Genomic DNA, 24302 nt, shown 5'->3' with positions numbered 1-24302 from the left:
TTTTTATTAATTGATGCTTTAGCCATTGACATTCAGAAGTGGGTTAGAAACATTAGCCATGGAGCTGTCCCTTCTCACCAACAGACAAAATCTCAGCAGACACAAATTCTACCTAAAATTCTCATATCAAAGTTTAACTGTGCATATTATTAATGCTTGAAATTCCACACTTGCCCTAAGTTCTCCCACTGATTTGATTGTTCTGTGCAACAGAAGAATGATGTGAAAGCAAGTGTGATATGTCACTTTGATATTCTGATATCTGACCCTTTTCAGTGTGCAGTATTTTGCTGAGGTGACCTACATTATTTAAACTTCAGGCTTGTTGTTGTTATTATTACTATTATTATTACAAATGGATTATAAAATTCAGGTTTCTAATTTAACATTTGAGTCCATACAAAGAGCTTTAAATACTGACGGTTGCTCTCCTTCATTACAGGGTGGAAAAGGAAACATTTACTATTCATGGGAAAGTCCCCTGAATATCTGGGACTTCCCAGAATATTTGAGTTTCAGAATATAAATTTGCATTCATATCACTTTAGAATGTCATATTTAATCAGTGTAATCTCTAAGAGCCTTTGGTCCAGTCTTACAGTACTCTATTCTGATAAATTGCATGTGTCTATTAATATTTTCACACTGTAAAATTAACAGAGACTCTGAAAACATTTGTTTGGAATAGAAGGATTTCAGGTGATAATAAACGTGTTTATGTGGTTCTCTGGCTTTATCACATTATTCCATTAAATCATACCTGGTATGTAATTTAAGTTAATACAATTAAGGAAACACCTATATGGATGTGATTCCTTTTTTTGTTAAAGGTCTGAGATTACTACATGTTGTATTTTTGGCCCTTGAGCTTGGAGCATTTAGGTTAACCACTGGTGTAGGCCTGTGTGGTGCTCTGGGTTTTATTTGTATCTTTTTATAAGTTGTTCCGATCTTCTCTAAGCACCGAAAGAGAGCTGGGTGATCTGAATAGTTTCGAAGTAGCTTCAGCTTTGCTCACACAAGCATTTGTCACAGACCCAGTGACAGCCTGTGGATTTCCCTGGCACACCTATAGAGTGCAGCCTGTGCAGGAGGCAGTCATATATGAAATACCCTTATCCTAACAGCATCATAGTTCTTCACTTTAGGAGAGTGACTTTGCTGAGCAGTCAGTCATCACTCCTGTAGTTGTTTGCTGAGAACAAGTTTTAGTAGTTCCTCATCTCAGAGATAACCCTTTATTTAATAAAAATGCATAGAGGCTCTCCCTACAGAATTGCAGGCTGCCCCAGGCTTGGAATTGCAACAGTTCTTCCTGCTCATGCCTCAGACCTGGAATGTTTAAAGGTTGTTTGGCAAGTGGACAGAGATCCTTACAGCATGTCAAAAGGTTGTCAAAATATGTCATGCAGCATCTAGCTGGTTCTTATTCTGCCAGAATAAATGGTGAGGCAGTAAAAGACCATAAAACATGGAAATGCATATGGAGGAGAACAAATATAATATTCATCTGCATGGCTCTGGCAGGTCATGTGGAAATCTCAAGTTGTGACAGCTCTACCCAGTAGAAAAAAGGAACATATGCACCTTGTTTTAGATAGATCTTAGCCTTGCTAACTTGGCATCATTTTCTGCTCTGAATACTCCCTTAATTATTGTAGTGACAGTCCTTTTCTTGCTGTCAGTGGGAAAGGAGGTGCTCAGGATTAGCTCACCTCTCTATCACTCTGGGCTGCTTTAGCTCTTCTGCTGGAACACCTTCACGTGCCAGTGTTTACTGTGAAAGAAAGTGGCTCAAAATGTACTGCTGGTTGACCAGCAGGGTAAATTATTTATTTGGCATATCTAGATGTCTGGGTGGTAGGAGAGAATGTTTCTGAATTGTGCCAGCCAGGTACAGCCTACCTCTTTAGGAAGGGTTGTAGAGCTGCTTCAGTGTGGCACTGAGCCCAACCTAAGGGCAGGGTGTACCCGGACCTCCTGAGCAGAAAAGGTGTTAATTCATTGTACCCATCTCTGTACTCCTGTTATCTGGGGTCAGGCTGCGTTAATAGGCTCTTGGATGGGTGCTGTTTCCATCCAGCAATATTTCACCCTGGGCTGAGCAGGACTCCCTCACTTGTCATAATACAGATGATCATGTCATCCTTCTTAAATAAAAACTGCCATCAGACTGGTGTGCAGTCACAGTTCAGCACTGGAGTGAGAAGGGCAAACATGAGAAGTGGCTGGCTTCAGGTAGCTGCCCTCATTTGGGCTGAGGTCAGCTTCAAATCCCATGCAATCACCCTCACTTCTCCACCCACAGCTGTTTCAGTCCAAGGTAAAATGAGAATTTGATTAGGGCCAGAAATTAAGGCTCATCACAAGTGGCTGTGCTGATTATTGACTTGCTGGGCTAGTACCAATTGCAAAGAGCCTGTTCCTGGAGATGTGGTGTATTCAGCAAGAGGATTAGGTCCCCAACAGCATGATAAAAAAGTCATCCTGTGCCTTTATTTTATATTGTAATAAATATACTGGCCTACAAATGGTACCATTCAGATACAATGTTGTGATGGATTTTTATTAAGTAACCAGCATATGATGAGGTGAGCCACGGTACTTTCAGCAGTCACAGGGAGAAAAGAGGCATGTATTTTGGCAATTTCATGTGGTTTCGTTTTTGAGAAAGAAAAGCTTTTACAGTTGGTAGGAATTGCAAGAAATCTGCATGGATTGAAAATTAGGTGAGTTTTATGTCCTAAAAATAATGTCAGAGAACAGATGGTAAGCTGTAGTAAAGTGCAGTCAGTTTGTAAAGTAACTGAAATGCATAAATACGATATGGGCAATGAATGTGTTAAGATTGACAAAATAGGCAAAGTTTTTAGAAGTCTCTGTGAATGGATTGAATATGTTTGGCAGGACATTCTTAAAAATGCCTTGTTTATCTAAAATTCGGTTTGTAGATATCTTCCAATGGGTTTTGGTCATTTTTACTGCACTAATAAAGGTGTTTATATATAGTTACCCCAGTTCTGTTCTGCATGTTGAGGATCACAGACTTAAAGCATGTGAATTTTTTAATACCCTAAGTGCCTTCAATAGGAGCACAGAGCATTTATAAATAGAACATATTTATGGATTATGTTTTCAATAATATTAATAGTTACCTAATGACTTTGTAACCTTCCTAGGATTTGTTTTGGTGTTTTGTTGTGTCTAAGTGAAGTCTGGCAGTATTTTGGGGGCATTTCTGAACGGGGATGGGATAAGACAATGGAGAGTTACTTGTTTACTTTTCACTGCTTGGTGTCTCCCTTGGTGCTTCTACTGGGCTCTGCTTATGTATTCACATAAGACCTATCTCAACTATTAGATCAGGTTAGTAAAAAGGGGTGGAGGATTATTTAGTTATCATTTATATTTAACAAAAAAAGGCAGTATCGGTTAAACTTGAATTAAATTGTCTGTGTGTGCCATATACTTCCTGGATGCTTTTGTATTTATTTCTGTAGTTTGTGATACAAGAAACTAATTGCAGTTAATAGCTGTCAGAGCCTTTTTTCTTTTTAAAAAGCTTGAAGGCAAAAACACTAGGTGTACAATGCTAGGAGTATGGAGTCAAATCAGGAGGGTACAGCAGTGAAGAGTGTTGAAGCAACTTTCACTCATACACCTTGCCTGTGCCTACTGATTCACCATCTTCCTAGTAAATGTCAGCTTGCCTGAGTTATGCTAACAGAGGACAAAGTCTAGATGAGATTGCTGGTTTGGATGCTCACCCAGTGTAGCTGTGAGATTACATTTTTGTTCTTCTGCCCTTGTTTTAAAATCAGCCACCACATTTTCTGTAGTAAAACAGAGGTTGAGCATGCAACACAAATAATTTCCAATACTTTCATCATTCATATATCTAAATCTGGTAAGTGTGAGAAATTTTCACTGACTTTAGAAGTGTAACAAAAGTTTTGTTGAAAGAGCCCTGAGCCAGAAAAGTATGTTGATTTTAATTAAGAGTCCTGGTTACATTTCTTCTGTGTCCTGTATGAAAATACTACCTTGTTCACATCTCTTGTAGTGGCTGTTACACACTGTGTTCAGTCACCAGAGAGTTTTTAGATACTGCTCTGAGTGTCACATTGATGGAGGCAGTGGGTGGGACTGCAGATATTACATTCTGATGATGGAATGATTCTTCTCTGTGTGAGATATTTTTACAGTGAGTTTAAATTTTTCTTGTATGTTCAAGATGAAATACTGTAACTTCAGTGACAAGAAGAATTTTTCCAGCTTTTTATTCTTCAGTTTGCATGGCAGATCGCTTTATTGCAGATTATTTGCAGAACACAATCTGAAGACTCTTCTTCATTTTTGGCATTTTTAGTGACATTAGTTGTTGTGGCCATTCTTTAATTTCACTTCCATTTAATTTGCCTGGCCTTTGGGCTTCCCTGACCCAGAAGCTGGTGTGATCATCGAATGGCTTTGTGGAGAACCCGTTCTGTGCAGTGGTAAAAGGTAGATTTCAGATGGAGTAGCAAACATGGGTTGTGTTCACGGTATGACACGGAGACTGATCACACAAGGGAGAGGACACAGAGAGCAAATACCCAGGAGCTGTGGCAGTGCCAGCTTGGGATGACAAAGAAGCTGTGGTATAAATTGCAATTCTTGTGCCAGCCCACTATAGTCATTAGTGACAAAAGAAATAATTATGGGCCTGTCTTGTCCTGTTAAGCATTTATTACTGGTTATTTGAAGTTCATGTGTTAGCTGTAAATAAAACTATTTTTCTCTGAGCATTCTCAGTCTGGCAGCCACTGAATGGAGTTCCTAAAGTGTCTGTTGAGCTGCGGCTGAAAGGGCTGCCACTCTGCAAGGTGACAGTGGAAATGTTTACAGATTGCAGGTCAGTGTTCCCAGTGCTTATGCTGGAAACGTGAAAACAATTGTGTACCTCAGTGGTGTTTGATGATCTTCTCAGTGCTTCCACGATGGATCTGTGGCTTTGTAAAGCCACGTGCATTAAATACAGAAGGAGTCAGATTCCTGAGTTGGGATACTGGAGCTGTGCTTGCTTCCTGAAGAATTGTACTGGCACACCTGCTGTGAATACAGGGCTAGAGATAGGCATTGCCTCAGTTTCCTTTCCCTCAGCTGCTCTGGTCCTTCATGCCATGAGCAGCTGGGTGAGTGGATATTGCTCTGGATCAGGAGCCTCACGTGGCAGTAGTCACCTCTGAAGCTGTTAGGTGAGCAGATGACTGCGTATGGTACAAGTCATGCTCAGAATGGGCATGAGTCTGTTGTGTCTCTGCTCTGCACTGTTTCTGGAGACTTGGTTTTCTTCAAACTCTCTGTGTTACAATAAATAATACTCAATAAATAAAACTTTAATAAAATGAATCCAGAAGTCAGAGGATTCCTCTCTGCATGCCACTTGATGAACCTGTGCTTGCTGGGGAGCAGATGTGACAGTACCTCCGAGGTGTGAAACAAACTGTGTTTCCTGGAGGTGCAGTAATGTATGGGCTTGTAACTCTCAGTGTAGGATTGAACTTCTGACAGTGAATTGCCACCACAATGCTAATAAAGAGAGAAAAGAAAGCACCTCTCCCCACAAGCCTGTGTTTTACTGTGCCAACTGTCCAGCTGGAAAACATAGAAAGCTTTGGGGTATTAAGGACTTCTGCATATGAAAGTGAATGGGAAGTTTTATTTGCTCTAACAGCCACAGTGTGATACTTTGATTCTTGGATTTCATGGTGTTTGGGAAAGGATCTCCACCTTTCTTTTCTCCAGTCTGCCTTGGGAGACAAAAAGCAGCCTGGCTGCAGGGTAGGAAAACTCTGCAGCTTGTTTGAGCAAGGGGAAACCAAGGAGCAGAGCCTTATCTTTAGGAGTTGTGCTAAAATTCATGGGGGTAAATCAGACAGGAGATAGAAGAAGATGTAGGGAAGCAAAATAGAGCAGGCAGACCACAGACATACCAAGAGGAGGATAGTAAAGAGTGAAGATGAGAAGTGTTGGAAGACAGTTACATTTTATTCTGACTCTAGGCGGGTGGGAGGGAAGGTAACTAACAGCTCGTGCTCTGAATACACAGCAATGACACTCACTTTCATTGACAGGGATTACAGGAGTTAACATTACCTATAGCACCTTGTTCAGCATCCTGTCTTCAAGTTATTGAAGATCAGTAGGTACCTCAAAAGACTAGTGGAACCTGGAAAAATTACATGGGATATAATCTTCCCCCCTCATAAAAGCATTTATTTTAATTTTTAAATATTAGAAATCAGTTTAAATCCTGACTCATTAGATTTTTATCTTCCTTTTGGTTTAGCACTTTTTTTGGCATGAAAAACCTGTACTAATTCAACATATTCTTGGATATTCTTTTTACCCAAGTGCCTGTCTAACCCATATTTAAGTCCTAATAAATTTCTTGTCATCAGTAGCATCATTGCTCCATTTATGCAGTACGTGAAGTATCAATTCTCATAATCTTTAATCGATTTTTTGATTTTTCATTCTTATACTTTAAAATTTGACATCTTTAAGCTTTGCTGGTTTTATAATCAGATAGTGCATGTTTCTGGTTTACTTACTCTGTTAATAATTTAAATATATTTTCTTGGTTTTGAAGCATTTTTCTTCTTTCTGGGATAAATAATAAAAATCCATCTAGTCTCTTCATAAAACAGGTTTTCATTGCCCTAAATACTTGCTTTCTCTGAATATCCAAATTCCACAGAATCCATTTTTAATACAGGCTCCCAGCCTCTGCACTGTAATCCATCTGATGTATAGGGTCCAGCTACACAAATATAATAGTTAAAGATTACCCTGTTTCTTATTATTGTTGCAGTCTAACGGGAGTTAGTATGGCTTTTCTTGCCATAAATGTGTGTCAAGTAGAAATCTGAAGTGATCTCTCTGCAGTAGTCCTTAGCTTAGTGCCCCTTCCAGGTTTATGCAACTAAGGAGACAGGTTTATTTGAATTTTTCTGCAGTGTGTGTAGTTCGGTTGCATTCTGCAACTGTTTGTTTTTAGTAGCATCTGTCTTCTATGATCATGGTGTAAATTCATCTGGGACAGTTAGTTATCCCCTGCTGAACTCCTTTTTCCCAATCTTGATTTAGCTAAAATAAATGCCCATCTGTCAGCTGAATGTTTCACTGTTTGGCCCTTCGCTTCCAGTGTTTGAGATCATTAGTAAGTAAGTTATGAATAAGAAGCATTAGTAAATATAATACTGCTGCCACTTCTGAACTAATGAAGAAAGCTGTGTACTACAAAAGTCATGAGTTACACCATTTCTAACCAGGTAATCTCATCAGCTTTCTGGTGTTCAGAGCTCATACCCAGGCTGTTTTAGGCAAGCAGTCTCTGGTTGTCCAACTCTGGTTGTTAATAGCTGTTGTTTTCAGTTGGTTTCACGTAGAATACTTGGGTCAATGCTGCAGTTACTAATCTTTTCTCAAAGTACGTGTGTGTGGGTGTCCTCTCCTGACAAGTTGGAAAGTAGCCTGGAAGCAAGGAAAAATGAGAAGTGTGCTCCCTTGGTTCCCATATGCTGTCCATGCCCTGGAGATTTGTTTCTCACTAGGACATTTTTCAGAACCCTGTCTTTAGTTGAGAAGTCCTGGTGTGGTGCCTGTCAGAGAAATCAGTGCCTGGGAGCAGGGTGGGTCATTGTGAACAGGGCAGGAGGAATAAAAGGAGGGGGTGGCACCCACAAGAGCAGAAATATGCTGGGATGCACGTCAGCAAAGCTTGTCCAGACTAGGGTGCAGAAGCTTAGAAAGGAGATGTACAGATTGGCATTCATTTATATGTGCTGGGAGGTTAAGGTTTCAAATCAAACGTGTTTTCATCTGTTACACTGTAAATTGCAAGAATAGGAATTGACAATGTTAGTTTGTGCCATCATGGCCTTACCCATACACGCAGCTTAGTAAGTGTTTATGTTCTGTGTGCACGGTCCTTGGCAATCTTGATCATACCCAAACATTAAACAATGTAGTGACCGGTGTTTCTGGAATATGATGCCTTGATGCTCAAAATCTGATTCCTCTTTTTTCTCACAAATTACTGTAAAAGGTAGTAGCAAAGCTGTTAGAATTGAAATACTGTGATGTGTAAGTGCAAGCTAAATTGAACCAGAGTCCTTGGAACCTGTAAATAACATAAGACTGGAGAACTTGTAAAAACTCCACAGGTCATTGGAAACTGGCTTAAACTGCATGTGTCAAAATGTAAATTTTGCAGGCAGCTTCCTGCATTGCTTGGTTCTTACGTTATGAAATGAGGAAGTTCCTTTTAGGTGCTTGCAATTCATGTTAAGAAATTGATTTCTGGAGTGTTGGTGTTGTAGAAGAGGGAGTATCTCAAACAGTTAATCCTTTTGCTGATTACATATGCAAAAGATGATGCAAGTGTGAAAGCCAAGCTTGTAAAGACAGAGGACCTTTGCTGAATAGTGTATGAGATGATTGGAAATTCTTCCTAGGAAAACATTGCATTTATCAGCAGGAATTTGGCAACACATTTACCTTTGTGAACATGGCTAAATACCTGATACTTGCACATTTAATCCATTTCTAATCCCAATTGGCTCCATGCTGGAGTCACAATTTCTATCAGCAAACAAAAGCATTGGTTTTGAAATATACTTGGATTTGTAGCTGGAAAGTTGTGTTTTATAGTTCTTTGGAGAGACTAGGCTGGGTGATGTTGCTGATGTAAAAGGTCTGTTTCTGAAATGGTTCCGATGAAGTAGTCTTTTGGCTGGAGTCACCATGATACATGCATAGAATTGGGAAAAACTTGTTGATTTGCTTACCTTTGGCAAATAGTAAAATGATAATGGAAATGGTAAAAATCAAAGGCAAATCCATGGTAGTCTGGTTTGTAGTTTTAAAAATGCAGAATACTCAGAAGAAAAATGGGCATATAGCATGGAGGACTAAGTGTTAAAATATAACTTGTGTGTTAAAGTTGGGATAGAAAACCCACTGTTGTAACTAATTCTTTAAAATCTGTTTGGTAATGTATATTGAAAATACTAATAGTGCATGGGTTTTCTTGGCTTTTTGAAATACGAAATGCAACATGGGAAAGACTTGGTTTGTAGCACAGAAATCTTGGCTAGAGAGAGAGGCATAACAAAATTGCACTGCTTAGAATAATTTGCTTTTTAAAAAATTGTATGCTTTCTTTTATTGTTAATTTTCAAGGAAAATCAGATTTAATTCTTTTCCTTCTTTACTGATGTTAGAACTAAATATTTGATACTTTATATTTCAGTGTTGACACACACACAAACTCATTTGAACTGTCACTTTCAGCAGTAAATATACAGATTTTGATTTATATACATTGACTTACTTTCTTTTGATGTAGGATGCCGTTACTACTGTGAAAAGCTGTTTTATCTTTCTTGATTATCAGTGGCTTGCTGTAAGACATTTCGTATTCAGGGTTGAAGTGTGACTCTGCTGTTTTAGGCAGTAAAAAAAGGTATTTTCTTTCCTGTAACACTGAGGTACAGTTTGCATTGAAATTGAAGTTTCTTTGACTTTGTGTTTAAAATGAAATTTTAGGTGTCTGGAGTGTGGACATGGTACCACCACCTGTATTGATGCTTCTAAGTCTTTTCCTCGGGGTGGGGAGGTGGAGGGGGAAGGAGAGGGATATTTTTCTGCTTCTTTCCACCTTTGTTCTGCTCTGAGCATCTTCTGCCTCCAGGCCCCTTCCCAAAGCAGAAATGCTCTAGTGGAGGTTTTTGGACCAGCTCTGAAGAGAGGTGTGCTGCCCTAGGGTAGCCAGAGGCCTGAATACATCGGGCAGCACAGGGTGGTATGCAGAATAAGTGTTGTGGCTATGGAGGTAATATCCATTCTTGATATTTGGTATTGGAGTTCTGCATAATACAGTAGCATTGCTGTATAATTTCCTTGTATTTTGAAGATCTTTTTTATATCAAATATTTTCATATCAGTACTTACAGAAGAACTGAAAAGTGATTTTCTCAGATCAGTGCAAAATTTAACAGACATTACACTCTGCCTACGTGCATGGGTTTGGAAGTTATGCAACCTCTTTTTATAGAGTTATGTGTCCTGGTGATCTAGGTTTGCTCAGTTAATATTTAGAAATATCAGTGTATTAGGAGCTGTATATGATAAGAAACTTAGGTCATGGCAAACTAATGTGTACTTCTAAATATAAAAACATTTGTGGTAAGGTTCAAGTAGAAATGGCTTCCATTATTTTGTATACTGGCTTTAAAATTACTGGGTGGGAGAGGCTAAGTTTCTGTGATGTAGAGCTATACACAGTGTGGTGATGGAAAGAACTTGCATGGAGATGTTGCATATTTAGTTCAGGCAAAGACAGCTGAGAACTGAGTGCCCAGCACAGAAACAATTGCTATTGGATATCTGCATACTGCAGCTGGGGGGAGAGAGAGGGCTGTAACAGGGCATGTTGTCACCTTGGCACTGAGGGAGTGCCCTTCCTGCCGTACTGACAGCTCGTTATTCCAAATTTCAGAGGTGCTAGGTCATCAAGAGTGCAATTGCTCAGTTTTTTTGACGATGAGCAAAATGCATTTTTTCCTGTTCTCATTGTTGGAAGAGACTGGACTTGTTTTTCAGAAACATTACATGCAGAAAAATCTACCTGAGGCAAACACCTGGCATGAAAAGAATTTGCCTGAATACTAATAATTTGGCAACATTTAATAAGCAAATTAAAACAGTATGTAGTAATGGGAATTCAGCTGTAGTGATTACTGCCAGATCCACCAAGAGTAATGGACTTGCATACCAACCAACCCAGACTTACAACAAATATTGTGATTGTAGGTAACTAAATGACCATGGAATCTGGAGCAGAGAACCAGCAGAGTGGAGATGCAGCCGGTACAGAGGCAGAAACCCAACAGATGACAGTACAGGCACAACCACAGATTGCAACGTTAGCCCAGGTATAAAAATCATATGGTGTAATAGTTTTACTTATGGTTACTATTTTTAAGAAGGATAATGTCTGCTCATGGGCCTGAGAGAAGATTCTATTGATACCATTCTGAAACACATTGATGTATAGTTCTTTTAATATTTGTCTTCACATTTTTAAAGCAGTAGAGGTTTTTGACTTCCTATCACATTAGGCTGTCTTAGTTCTGAAGAACTGTATGTGTGTAAATTGTGTAATGTTAACACAGTAATGAATAAAAATATTTCTAGCATTCTTTACCACAACCATACCACTGAAAGGTATTAATTTCAATACGTGTAATCTACTGCCTTTTTTATATTGACTGCATTGTCTTGCTATTGTGTTTTCTGTTAAAAACTTGTCTGTAGTAGTCAGTTTAATTCTGAAGAAAACAAGCTGAATATGTAGACAAATAATGCAGCAAATACAACATTTTATCAGATGGGGTTAATATTATGAGCCTTATAATCAAGTGGAGCAATCTGGCACTTGACAGCTCGTGTTACCCTGTTGTCTCTGGAGTTTCACAGAATTGTTGGCGAGTTAGAGAGACAGAAGTAGATCATTTGCTGTCCCCAAATTATTTTGGAGAGATAAGAAACACAACCTCAGCTGCATCTCTGATTTTGGAACTGGGTTTCATTTTTGACTACACTGATGGTTGGCAGAAGCAACCCCATTGTATAAATGACTACAGAATCTGTTTGGCTCTCTTCTGTAACCATTTAATTTTAAAATCAATTGTAAAAAGAACAAACAGGTATTTTTGATCTCATAGTTTATGGAATTGAGTGTCTTTTAAGTGGCACAAGTGTTAAATCACTTAACATTTTATAAATGACTATGTCTTTTTAAAGTCATTGCACCTTTTGGTAGTTCAGAGATTTCCAAACAAGTCCTGCCCTCTGTAGTCCGTATATTTCCATTCAAGTGGTAGTGTAGAGATTGGAGCTGTTTAAATGCACTGGATGATTTTGTTGGGTGAAGCTGTAGTGTGAATTTACAAGCCACCCTCTGCCCTGCACCAGCTTGCCTCTTTGGGCAGTTTTCTCACTGTCTAACTTAAGCACAGGATGTAGGTGGTGTGAATAATACTTCAATGTGAACTGAGTGGAAGTAGTTTATTTCTCTTGCAAAACCAGTTAACTGCTGCTCACTTGATATGCTTTATGGTTTAGTCCAGAGAATCAAGAATGTTTTACATTTATGTGCTAACATGCTAAGCTCCAGGGAGCTGAATTTACAAGTATGTAGTGGATAGAATGCACTTTACTTGGACATAATTACCCCACTACTTGAATGAGACTTTTTTCCATGTAAGAAAACACTACTGCAGGTGTGGTTAAAATCCATGTGAACCACCATGTTGTCATTCACTATATTATTTGCACCTTGGTTTTTCCCCAGCTTGTACAGGGTTTGTAGAGGTGATAAAACAGTCTAAACATAATTCCTTGTGTTGTTCACATCAGGGCTTTGTTACTATGATATTTTTAATAAATGAAGTGGCAGTGTTTGGTGTTAGGGATTGCCCTCAGAGGCCTAGCCAAATCTAAATAACTAATTATATCCATTTAATTCTTCCATTATCTCCTGTATTATCTCCTGTAAGGTCACCTCTCTTGCAAGCTTAGTTTAATTGCTGCATTTTTAGTGAGTTCAGGGTAGTTTTCAGAGTCAAAAGGAAACTCGTCCCAGTTCCACAAGGTATGAGTCAGAGACATGTGCGGAAGTTACACTCTGCTGTGGGCTTAATCCAACCACAGTGGCCTCCAGTTGATCAGCTTTGCTCTCATTGCCAAGGACTGTTTAGTCAGACATGCATTATTAAGAAAGGTCGCTTGGTAAAGGAATATAATTTGCCAGAGGAAAGTGCTCTCATGTTAATCTCAGCCCCAGTTTCTCTCAGATGCGAGCTAAGTAGCACCATGTAATGCTGCAGCTGCTTTCCTGAAAGGAAGGTAAAAGCAAATGCAAATTGGTGGATTAGGGAGAGACAGCTGTGGAGGAGAGAGGTCTACATGTAATTCCCTTTAATTTTGTTGTTAAGCAAGATTTCATTGTAAGTGGTGGATGTTTATGGAAATTCGGAGATCAGCTATTGCAGCTTTTTGAGGACCACGTGTTCACAGGGACAGCAGAGGATTTCCTTCTGCATCCAGTACATAGCAGCCCTTTGAGATTAAGTAGGACAGCAGTGCAGCCCTTTCTTGTGCTGCAGCTCTGTGGATCGAAATTGTCTTAAATGCTGTTGAACCCTGGAGGATTGTTAGGTGTTCCAAACATGGGTGACTAGAGGAAAGCTGGCAAGTCAGTGACCCATGACCTGGCTGAGGTCTGCCAGAGGAGCTCACACTTGCCTGCAGTCCTTCCCTGAGTGCCAGGACGTGTGGGAGGGACACACACTGAGGGCATGGCAGCCCTGGCACCCTGCAGCCTTTCGGGAGCCCCCAGCCCCAAACCCAGGCATCGTGGCAGCAGAAGTTAGGGGTTCTGGATGTGCACTGGGCATTGGCCCATTGGAGCAGCCTTGGTACGTGGCACTTCAACTACCCAGAGTAGTTCTGTGGCCTGCCAGGGTGAGCCTGGCCCATGAACAGCTTTGTGTGGCTACCACTGTCCCCAAAGCCTGAGCCCTAATGTGCCATGCTGAGGTCACCAATGTATCCCTGTTGGCATAGCTGCCATGCCTGCAGGTCTGTCCTAGAGAAACACAGTTCTGTTTAAAACCTGGGCAATTTTTCCTCGTAGAAATAATTCTTGAAACTAGAGTTTGTGTTGGCCTGTTACACAGTAATCACAATGACTGCCTACAAAATATTTATTTCCACTGAAAACTCATGGGGTTTTTCTGTCTGAACACATGGTCAGTTTTCTTCATTTGCATGCACTTTGCCAGCTACTAATACGGCTTAATCAGTAGAAAATGAAAGGTACGATTCTCTAAAAATGTTAAGTTCTTACATCTGGCAAACTCTTGCATTTTCCTTAGTGAGAACAAAAATAGCTCCACTCCCATATGTTTCTGCCTCTGACTCAGCAGTGTCTGTAGGAGTACACCCGAGTCTGAGCAGTATCCAAGTGAAGTAAGTGAAAGGTAATGATGTGTTTGTATCAGGTTACCTCAAAATAGAGGCAGTTGTGTTTTTCTTATTCTTGTCAGTGATTTTACACATTATGTTTGAGCCTGCAGAAATTCTGCATTAGATTATTTTGTGAAGTAGGTCAGGTTGGGCTCAGGCAGTTCAGGGGGTTTTATATTACACTGAAACATTTGGGTCATCTGACTGGGGTCTAGAAGAGAGGGAAGTTCTTTCACCAAAACAATTACTGAACTAAGGAGATTTTACAATAACCTAATTTATGCTCACTGTCTCTTCTTTGCAGGTATCTATGCCAGCAGCTCATGCAACATCTTCTGCACCCACGGTGACCTTAGTTCAGCTGCCCAATGGGCAGACAGTTCAAGTGCATGGAGTAATTCAGGCTGCCCAGCCATCAGTTATTCAGTCTCCACAGGTCCAGACAGTTCAGGTACTGACTGAAGAAATTCCTAGTATGTAAATTGGGCCTTTGAAATAGGCCTGTCATTGCACTGGTTTTAATGTATTTGTGTCCTGGATTGTGTTTTTTCAAATCTGTACAGTATTTGCTACTCTGACTTTTTTTTCTGTTCTGGCTTAACCACTTTTCCTTTTCAAACATTTCTAAGTTTCAATTCCCTCTAGAATTTGTTTGGTGACTTTAACAGCTTTATGGTTTTTCTTACAGTACTATTCTACTTTTTCTCTCTACTGTATTTCCATACATTTTTATTGAGTAAGACTTCATACTGTTCTGAAGCGAACAAAATAATGAGGGTTTTTTTTTTAATAATGTAGCTTTTAATAATTAATAAGGCCAATATTCTAGAATGTGAGTCTTTGCTGAGTAAGAAATATTTTCATTGGTTTACAAAAAAGGTTTCTATATGTTACTGGTTCTTAAAATAAACTTATCAGTCCTCACATAGAAATGGTTTTAAAATGTGCTGATTGAGTGTTGTGTGCGTTGTATAAAGCCTTGGCATTTTCTCTTCTGTAAAGCAAGACAAGTAATGCAATATGGTGAGGCAGCCTGGAGATAGAGGAGACAAGTAGTCTGTAATCTTTAAAACCTCTAACGTGCTTTTTATCCACTTTGAAGTTCAGTGTTACTGAATGCAGAAATTGTTTGGTGTACAGCGGCTACACAGGACAAGGACTGTACAATATTCACTTGCTGTTAGAACAATGAGCTCAAGAAATGTTTAATTTCAAAAAGTAGGTGTTGTGACTGTTTGATACAGATATTCAACTGAATATTGTTTTTCAAAATAAAGTATGCATAATTTAAAACTAAGCCATTCTGATAATTTTTATTTTTTCCTTCTCAGCTTCAGTGCTGAGTTTGTGGCAGGCTCTACCATCCTCAGCCATTGCAGTCAAAAGTTTAGAGTTTTAATCTATCAGAGGTGAGCAGTTTTTAGATAAGTGAACAAATTGCTACCCTGGAGGTAGAAGACAAGACTGACAATGAAGCCATGCTTGGAATTCATCTGGTTCAATGCAGATCCAATATGCTTTGATATTCAGAGCCCAGTAGTTCACAGTCAGCCTTGGACATATTCAGGCCCTCTATCTGACGATTGTGAGATGTGGGTGCCAGCAAGATTTTTTAGCCTTAAGGAATCTTCTCTGCAATGCATAAATTGTCAGGATGTGAGCTCTGTTTCTCACATAAGCATCATTAGCTTTTATATATTTTGTCATGCACATTTCGAATTTAAAATCATCTAATTTATTTTAATATGATTTTTATTTTAGCTTTCCTGCATAAACATTTTGCTTTTTTTAGCACAGATATTCAGAATTGCAGCGCTACATTATTTTATAATATCTTCATATATGACATTTTCCTGGCAATTTGCCCCTATAAAAGGCAGTCTCTCTTTAACATATCTACCTCATTATTTATAAATTGATGTTTTTTCTGTATTTTATTCTTTGTTTCCAAATGTTTCTGCTACCTTAATTTTGTATACTTATCCTCTCCCTCAATTTTACTAAAAAAATCTTTATTTCCTTGCAATGGATGAAAACAAAACATCCTGGAAGGCAAAAACCATGTGGTACTAATGTTTATGTTTTCTTAGTGGAGTATTTGAATGAACACTCTGATGGGTAGATCACTGACTGGTCATTCTTTCCTGGATCTATTACTAAGCAGTAACTTTCTATTCATTGTCTAGATAGAGTACTTGAATTGGGGTGTTTTTCACAGGATGTCATCATTTCCTTAAAATAAAGGCATTGGAAGTGTCTTGTTAAATTTGATTGCTGTTCTTATTTGCAGATCTCCACTATAGCAGAAAGTGAAGATTCACAGGAATCAGTAGACAGTGTCACAGACTCACAGAAACGAAGAGAAATTCTGTCCAGACGACCCTCCTACAGGTACGGAGGTTAAAGCAGAAGCATCTTGTTTGATGGATGGGTGCATTCACATGGAGATACAAACAGTAGGATTGTATTTTTATTATTTTTAGATTTACCACTTAACTGAAATCTCTCTTCTGTAATGTCTTGGAATAGGGAATATGTCTGTGGAATAGGATGTAAAGAGATAAGCAAATAGTCGGAGGAAGAAACCTCAGCAGTTCCACTTGCTTAAGACAGAAGTGAGCTGAGAATATGCTAATTGTCACATTTCAGAAGATTGAGGTATCCTTGTGATAGATGCCTTAGAAATAGCTTTAATGAATACTTAATACACAAAATACGCTGAAGCTTTGCAAAAGCAACTTCTGTATAATCTGTAGTCTGCAAAAAATCAACTCCACTGTTTTTCATTATTGTTGAAATGCTAGCAGCAATCAAACTTAATTCCTGTCTCCCATGAGACTTAAGGAAGTTGTGATGTTCCATAGCTCAGAGAGAATTGTTGCTTGAGCAAAATAGTTTGTGTTTAAAGTTAAGGAAGTGTGTGAGTTGCATATAGTGAAAGGCATCTAGTGGCTCTATTTCTCATGGCAAATACCTCTGGCAAAACCAGCTGAGGTTCTCCTTCACATGGTGTGTTGTGTTACTTTATTAACCAAGCCTTTGTTCAGCTTTTTGTATCTGTACTAAATCCCACTTTTATTCTTAAAATATGTTAAATAGCATTAAGGAACAGCTCTGGGGTTCAGTAGGTTTTAAGTGACCTGTGAGAATTCCTGCTGCTTTAGAAAATTCAGATGTTCGTTTTTTCTCTATGAGCATAGCCTTGGAAATAAAAGCTGGACTGTAGACCTGAGTATATCTCAACCATGATACTTTTTTAGCACTTGGGAGATTATTGTCTGCCTTCTCCAGCAGCCTTCAAGGCTATTCTGCCAAAGGTAGTGAAAATCATTGCTGAAGATCCCTAGCCATGATAGGTCTGGGAAAATGTTTTTATTTGTGAGGAGCAGTGTTAACTTCAAGGCTGCCAGAGATTCCCTTCAGTCTGCTTCTGCAGCAAGACACTTGATTTTACTATATATGGAAGAGTGGCTGTATATGGTGAGAAAGCAGAGCTAAGTAAACAAGCAGCAAAACTGAGAAGAGGGCGCTTGTGCATGCTGACTTCTCATTGAGATGGACTCCTTTGCATGCACTGGTGCCACAAGACAGCCTCTGTCTTCAAACCAGATCGTGGTGACACACAACACTTGGTAGCTGTAAAACTTGTATATGCAGCTCAGACTCTGGGCTGCTGTTGGTTAGATCAGAAAGGCTGAGCCAGACCACTGCTGCCTTTAGTGACTCCCAGCTGGCATTATTCAACCTGCTGTAACTGGCCCTAGAAACAAGATACGTACGGATATGTTCACAGAATTGAGAGCTATATGTCTTCCACAAAAACTCGTCTGTGATTCTGCTACTAAAGTACATCATGTATTCTGTGTTAGTTCATGGCTCCTATATTTGTAAAGCTGTCACCTTATCTTTTACCTTAAATCCATCTTTATGATGGCAAAGGTAGATTTTTACCACGATGTCATAATGACATGAGGTTGAAAAGTGATGTTTTTATCTCCTTGGATTTTGTTCTTCATCATCCCTGCTCTTGTCCATATTTTTTCAACTGTTCCATTCACTAGTTCCTGGTATAACACTGAGATTGCAAACTCTTTGGATGGCAATGTTTTATTTGTCCAAGTGGTTCTTCACACAGTGCTGTGCAGTGCTGGGGTTTCTTGCATGCACACAAAGTCCAAACAGCAACAGCAAAGCTCTGTTGGTGCTCTCCCCAGATAGCTTCATACAGGTGTTCTGGCTCCCACAGCCTTAGGAGGCTTGTATAAGAAAGTGATGTTGTCTTGGAACTTGGGGTCTACAGCTTTGTTTGCTTCATCCCACTGAGTTCCAGTGCCAATCCACTGGAAAACGTGGGAGGAGAATTACAAAAAATGTTGCCCTTTACCTAAGGGTATTACATTTACCTTGGGGCGTTTACTACTTTTTCAGTGACATAATAGAATGTGCCAGCAGTGAAAAGGGCTTGCCAGTCCTCTGAGGAAGGACAGTGTTTGATCTCAGTGATGCAAATTGCAATGACTGCTGTGGTCAGTCTGCAGTCATGTTCAGTGGGACCTGCAGCAGTGATTTTTTTTTTTTTAAGTTTTAACTTTGGATAATTAGCTCATGGAGATAATGAAACAATCTGTTCTTTCCTTTACATGTGAACTTTCTCAGGCAAGGCACCTGTGAACATAGCTGTGAGACTGTTCTCAAACACTGGGTATTGTCACCCAGACAGGTGTTAAATTATGAACTGCTGGCTCTCTGCAAGCATTCCTGCTAACTCCCTTGGTACTCAGCTCTCTGGCTGAGGTGTTTATAGTCTTTGAAATGGAGCAGTTCCTCCAATGTAAGTGAGGAGACACGTTCTGCCTTTTTTTTTCCAAATGTTTATGTAGCTAAAAGCAGGAAACAAAAATGGATGAGAGAAATAAGCTCTGAAGAAAAAGGGAAGGTTGAAATAGTTGTATCATGGGTTTTGACAAGCACAGCTGTTCTGTGATGCTCCCTTGCCCATCAGTGTTTGGCATTTTGAACAATCCTCTCCAATAAGAGTTTGAAGATAGTGTGTGGTTTTCATTCTCTACTCATACTTTCTTTGCTGGCTTGCTGCACTTGACAGTTTTCCCCAGCATTGTGTATCAGAGACTATTTTTCTCCCCCAATTTTTATTAAAATCTCTACAACACACTGTCTTTGCCAGAAAAATTTTGAATGACTTGTCCTCAGACGCCCCAGGAGTGCCAAGGATCGAAGAAGAAAAGTCTGAAGAGGAAACAGCAGCACCTGCCATCGCCACTGTTACGGTGCCAACTCCCATTTACCAAACCAGCAGTGGGCAGTACAGTATGTAGTCTGAATTTCTCAGTGGTGCTAGTAAGTGGGGATGAGAAGATGAAGAACCATTATTTCTATAACTGTTGTTTAGGCTAGGACAAAGCAGGAGGTGAAGAAAAGATTACTTTATTTTGACTGTTAACCAGGCCTTTTAAACATTTCTATTGTAAGTGTTTGAAAGGCTCAATTAATATTCTGGGACTGCTTGCCACTTGGTGCAGCTCATGCATCCTGAGGCAAAACAGGAACTAACCGTAATGCTATTACAAACTTCTTCACTTCAGGAACTAGATGGGGAAATTTAGAAATTTCTTATTTTTCTTGGCAGATCATTAACACTTGTTCACAAAAGTGTAACCTTATCATTAGAGAAAACCATTACAGTCAGCAATTACATTTTTAGAAAGTCCTGAAAAAATAAGGACATCAACAACCTTAATATATGTCATAAGTATGCGTTTCTGTGTTTTCTTTATTTGTTAGATTTTATAGATAGTGTTTTTACTTGAAGAATGAGTGAGGATATGGCAAAGATAAGACACCTGCTGTCTCGCTCTAACACATACAGTAGTAGTCATATACAACACATAGAACAGGGAGAAAGAACACTTGTTTACATGTCTCTTAAAATCTCTTAAAAATTTTGTATCTCTGTTTACTCCTTAACCCCTTTGCCTTGTAGTCTGCTTAATTTTATTGAAACGGATGTGGTTAATTCTGATTCCTATTATAACTTCCTATTAACTATGTGTGCAGACACTTGAGATTTTGGTGCGCTGTATATAGGAACACAGTGCAATTCTATGAGTCCCAAAAGGGGCAATGTCCCAGTATACCTGCATGACAGGATTGAGGGAGAGAAAGGAAAAAAGCCAGCAAAGTTAAGACTGCCTGAACCAAACTACCTTTATGAATGAAAAAACAGCTAGGAAGGGTCTGAGGAAGTTGTACAGAAGGGGGGAAACAATCAGAAGGAAAAAAAAAAGCCAAATCAAGAAAAAAGTGAAACACAAGATGGATAGCACTAGAAGCAGAGACTGAAGGCCATAAAGCACAGAAGATGAGAGGAATTTCAGATGAGTAGAAAAAGTAAGGACTGAGAAAAATACCTAAACCAGCCAAGAAGAAAATCTTAACAAATAAAAAAGCATTCCCTGGGGGTGGATTGCATGTGATTCTGTTTTATTAGAGAAACTAATCTGTATTTTAGGCTGTGGGTTTTGGCCCTCACAAACATTTGAAAACTTACCTTTTGAAGGATGATTTCTTTCGTGTACATTGAAGCCATGTGTTTGATTTGGGGGTGTAAGGTTTCAAAGAATTTAGCGTAGATCAGTATTCTTCCATATCTAGGTTTAGTACTGTAAGTTAATGAGTGAATTAGTGTCTTAAATGTTGGGTTGATTTTTTTTTTTTTTTATCTGCAGTTGCCATTACCCAAGGAGGAGCAATACAGTTGTCTAACAATGGCACAGATGGAGTACAAGGTCTGCAGACATTGACGATGACCAATGCAGCTGCAACCCAACCTGGCACCACCATTTTACAGTATGCACAGACCACAGATGGACAGCAGATACTTGTACCCAGCAACCAAGTTGTTGTACAAGGTGAGAAACTTCACAGCCAGGCATTCTGTGTAACACTTTCTCTATGCAGATATAAGTTGCCAGCCTGAGTCTTTAAAATGTGTCAGGAATTAACAGCTTTGGCACAGCTAAGTCCATAAAATTATTGAAATTCTGGACAAAGCTATTTGTCATATTTTCTTGAAGCCTTTCCCTTTAGATTGGTGAAATTGTGGATATTTGAGGTTTAATGTATTTATTTTTGCTTCTCCTTGCTGTGTTTCCTGCATTTTGTCCACACAAATTTTTTATATGTTCTGCAAAAACTAATACCACTTTAGAGTTCTGAGTTCTCCCATATGTGCTACAACAGGAAATTTAAAGCAAGCATTAAAGATAGGAGAGAAGGATGTTTGATTCTTTCTAAAGGGGCACTTTAATTTATTAGTAATTTTTCTCCTTTTTCAATTTCAAGTCATAATTTCTTCCTACTGTAACTAGTCACTGAGTGACTCACTCAATCAGTGAGTCTTGGAATCATAGAACAGTTTAGGAGAGTGCCTTATGTGATCATTTGGTCTAGCCCTCAACTTGGCAGAGCTACCTTCACTTATAATAAGTTGTGGAGAGCTATTGTATCAAAATACATATTTTGATTTATGAAAAATTGAGGAGTATTACAAAATTTTTATTGAAAAGAATGGAAGTGTGCCCCTGCTTCCATAACTGTGAAGTAGTTGATTTGAAAGGTATCCAGTGAAGAGTTTGCCAGGCATCAGTAAAAATGCATAGCAGAGTAGTATTGTTGCATTGATCTTTGGGTTTTTGTGTTCTTAGGGACATATGATTTCTTTAGGTGGTATTTTGGTTTCTTATGAGCTCGGGCAAAATTAACCCACTCCTAATATCACAATAAATAAAAGAAAGCCAAGACCTTCCTTATTCTAGAGAAGCAATAGAGTGCACTGTCCATCTTCTGTGGGAGTAAATGCTACATTTTTACACCTTTTTTTTCTATGCTAGATCCATACACGTGCAGTTCCTCTTTTTCCAGAAAGTCATTTGGAGCATAGCTAGAAATAGTGACCCCATCCTTCTCTAGAAATGCTAGATCTGCCTGAAAACCAGAGAAGTACAAAGAAGTACAACAAGGGAGAAGGAAGCACAGCTATACCACAAGACCAATCAAGCTACCAAGCACAAGTGAAGACTTCTTTAGCAGGAATGCCCAAAACCTTGCATACGTGAATAAACTAAGCCTGAGGTAGCAGTGATGACCCAGCTGATGGCTGTCCCTACTGAGCTGTGGCCCAGGGTGCGTGGTTAGAGACATGACTGGGTCAGAGAGGTGATTGTGTTAGAGAGATGAGTTGGTGCTCTCCACTGCACGTGTGACAGCGCTGTCACCAGCCTGATGTCGTGTTCCCATGTCCCTGCAGCTGCCTCAGGAGATGTGCAGACGTACCAGATCCGCACGGCGCCGACCAGCACCATTGCACCGGGAGTAGTCATGGCATCCTCCCCAGCACTTCCGACCCAGCCGGCAGAAGAGGCCGCGCGGAAGAGAGAAGTGCGTCTAATGAAGAACAGGCACGTACATTCACATCACTTTTTTTTCCCAGTCAGCTCTGCATAGGCCTAGAGTGTCAAGCACTAAGAGTCCTGGTCTTTCATGTCATGCTATGAAATGCTTAATGAAGAATTTGCCTTTATTTAAAGATGTAAAGCAAAAATGCACATCTACTAATGCTGTGTGTTGCGACTGTGAAACCTTGATTAAAGTGTCAGACTCGTTCTGTGAGGTGTGTCAATTTGGTTGTTGCAGTAAAAAGAAAACTAACTGGTGACACACTTGTATGACTGCACATATGTTCTTACAAACACCAAGATGAGTTACTTTCTTTGAGTTAGTACATTCATGTGGTTTACTTTCCTGGATTCTTTCCCTTAGCCTTCTGCATGCATTCTCCTTGCTGCTGGCCCACATGTGCTCTTCATGAGTACTTTCTTGATTGTCTCACTTGTTCTTTTAGCTTTGGGTTTTCTCCTCCAGGGCAGAAAGGCTCAAGCAAAGGCTAATTGAGCAGCTATTCCTTTTCATTGAAGTCCTGTGGAGCCAGTAGTGGCAGCAGAGAGGCTAAAAGAAAGGTAAAGACTTAATCCTGTAGGATTCAGTGTATGAGGAGGAACAGCTGAGCTTAGAGGTAGGAGTGGGTGGAGGTAGCAAAGGAAGGGAGTGGAAGGGAGAAGTTGAGCAGGATGCTCCTGAAGTCTGTTGCTGTGGGAGTGGGAAGGGGCAGGCCTGAACTGGCCCATCACACCAAGCTTGAACTCTTACCCACAGGCCACAGATTGTAGCCTGTGTGTTACACTGTGACACTGAGAACCCAGTGCTTCCTGCCCTTCTGAGCGGGGAAGCCCCCCTGAAAGCCTTGTTAATTTCTCTGTCAGTCTGAAAAAACTGCTGTTGTACACATTCATTTACCTTCTGTAGGTTGCTATGCTGTGAGCACAATAGAAACTTACTTGAGCAGACCCAGTGCTTATACAAGAGGCTTTAATGAAGTAAATAATGCTGAACAGCAGAGTTCACTTTTTTAAAAGGTTTTTGTACAGAATGTCATCCATCTCCCTTTTTATATGGTTTTCTCATACCAGTGAATAGTAGATATCACCCTTTCAGTCTTTGCATTTGAAAAAAAAATTATTTAGAATGACAGAATATCCTCATTTAGTCATCAGTCTTATTCCAGTAAAAGAAAGCTTTTGTGTTTGTGAAAGCCAAGAAAAACAATGGGGAATTACCCCACTAGAGTTAAATTGACAGCTTTTGCAACAGTATCATGTTGCATGTGGTGCTTTTAGCCTGTCTGCTTAATAGATATTTGCAAATCTAAGCTCCATAGCAAAGTGGAGAAAAAGGATAGAGAGGCAGATGGTAAGATGGTACTTACTGGAGGATTATAGTGTAAATATTCATAGATATTATTGTGCAAATTTTCTGTATACATTTTTAAAACTCTGTAATTCAGTAAAACTCTGGCTGTTCATAATGAACAACTAGCACACACAGACTTGAGGTGGTTTAATATATAAGGCCTAAGGGGGAAAAAAATCACGGAAAAAAAATGTTGTCACCCAAGGAGACATGTTAATGGTTTGCATTGGGAGGCACTTCCTGATCCACTAGTACTTAATCTTTGGGTAACAGCCCAAAATTACTTAAATTCTAAATGTTACACATGGTTTACTGAAGCTGCAGGCATGTGAAATTATATTTATGGGAGTGACAAATGGATACCTGAATCCTTTCTTCATCCTGTCTCATTTGAGAGC

General features: G+C 39.5%; 1 protein-coding gene across 1 annotated transcript in view; it reads left to right on the top strand.

The window, feature by feature from the left end:
* CREB1 (cAMP responsive element binding protein 1) overlaps window positions 1-24302 on the top strand; it is a 39808-nt gene that overhangs the window by 7951 nt on the left and 7555 nt on the right. The window contains exons 2-7 of the mRNA XM_014879440.2: window positions 10861-10982; window positions 14384-14530; window positions 16370-16470; window positions 19265-19407; window positions 20826-21008; window positions 22406-22556. Of these exons, the coding sequence (XP_014734926.1) occupies window positions 10869-10982; window positions 14384-14530; window positions 16370-16470; window positions 19265-19407; window positions 20826-21008; window positions 22406-22556 (839 nt within the window). The 5' untranslated portion in view covers window positions 10861-10868. The remainder of the gene's footprint in view (window positions 1-10860; window positions 10983-14383; window positions 14531-16369; window positions 16471-19264; window positions 19408-20825; window positions 21009-22405; window positions 22557-24302) is intronic.

Source organism: Sturnus vulgaris, chromosome 7, assembly GCF_052056855.1.
Source record: "Sturnus vulgaris isolate bStuVul1 chromosome 7, bStuVul1.hap1, whole genome shotgun sequence".
Lineage (NCBI taxonomy): Eukaryota > Metazoa > Chordata > Aves > Passeriformes > Sturnidae > Sturnus > Sturnus vulgaris.
The sequence above is the reverse complement of the archived record's forward strand: the minus strand, read 5'-3'. Positions and strand labels throughout refer to the sequence as shown.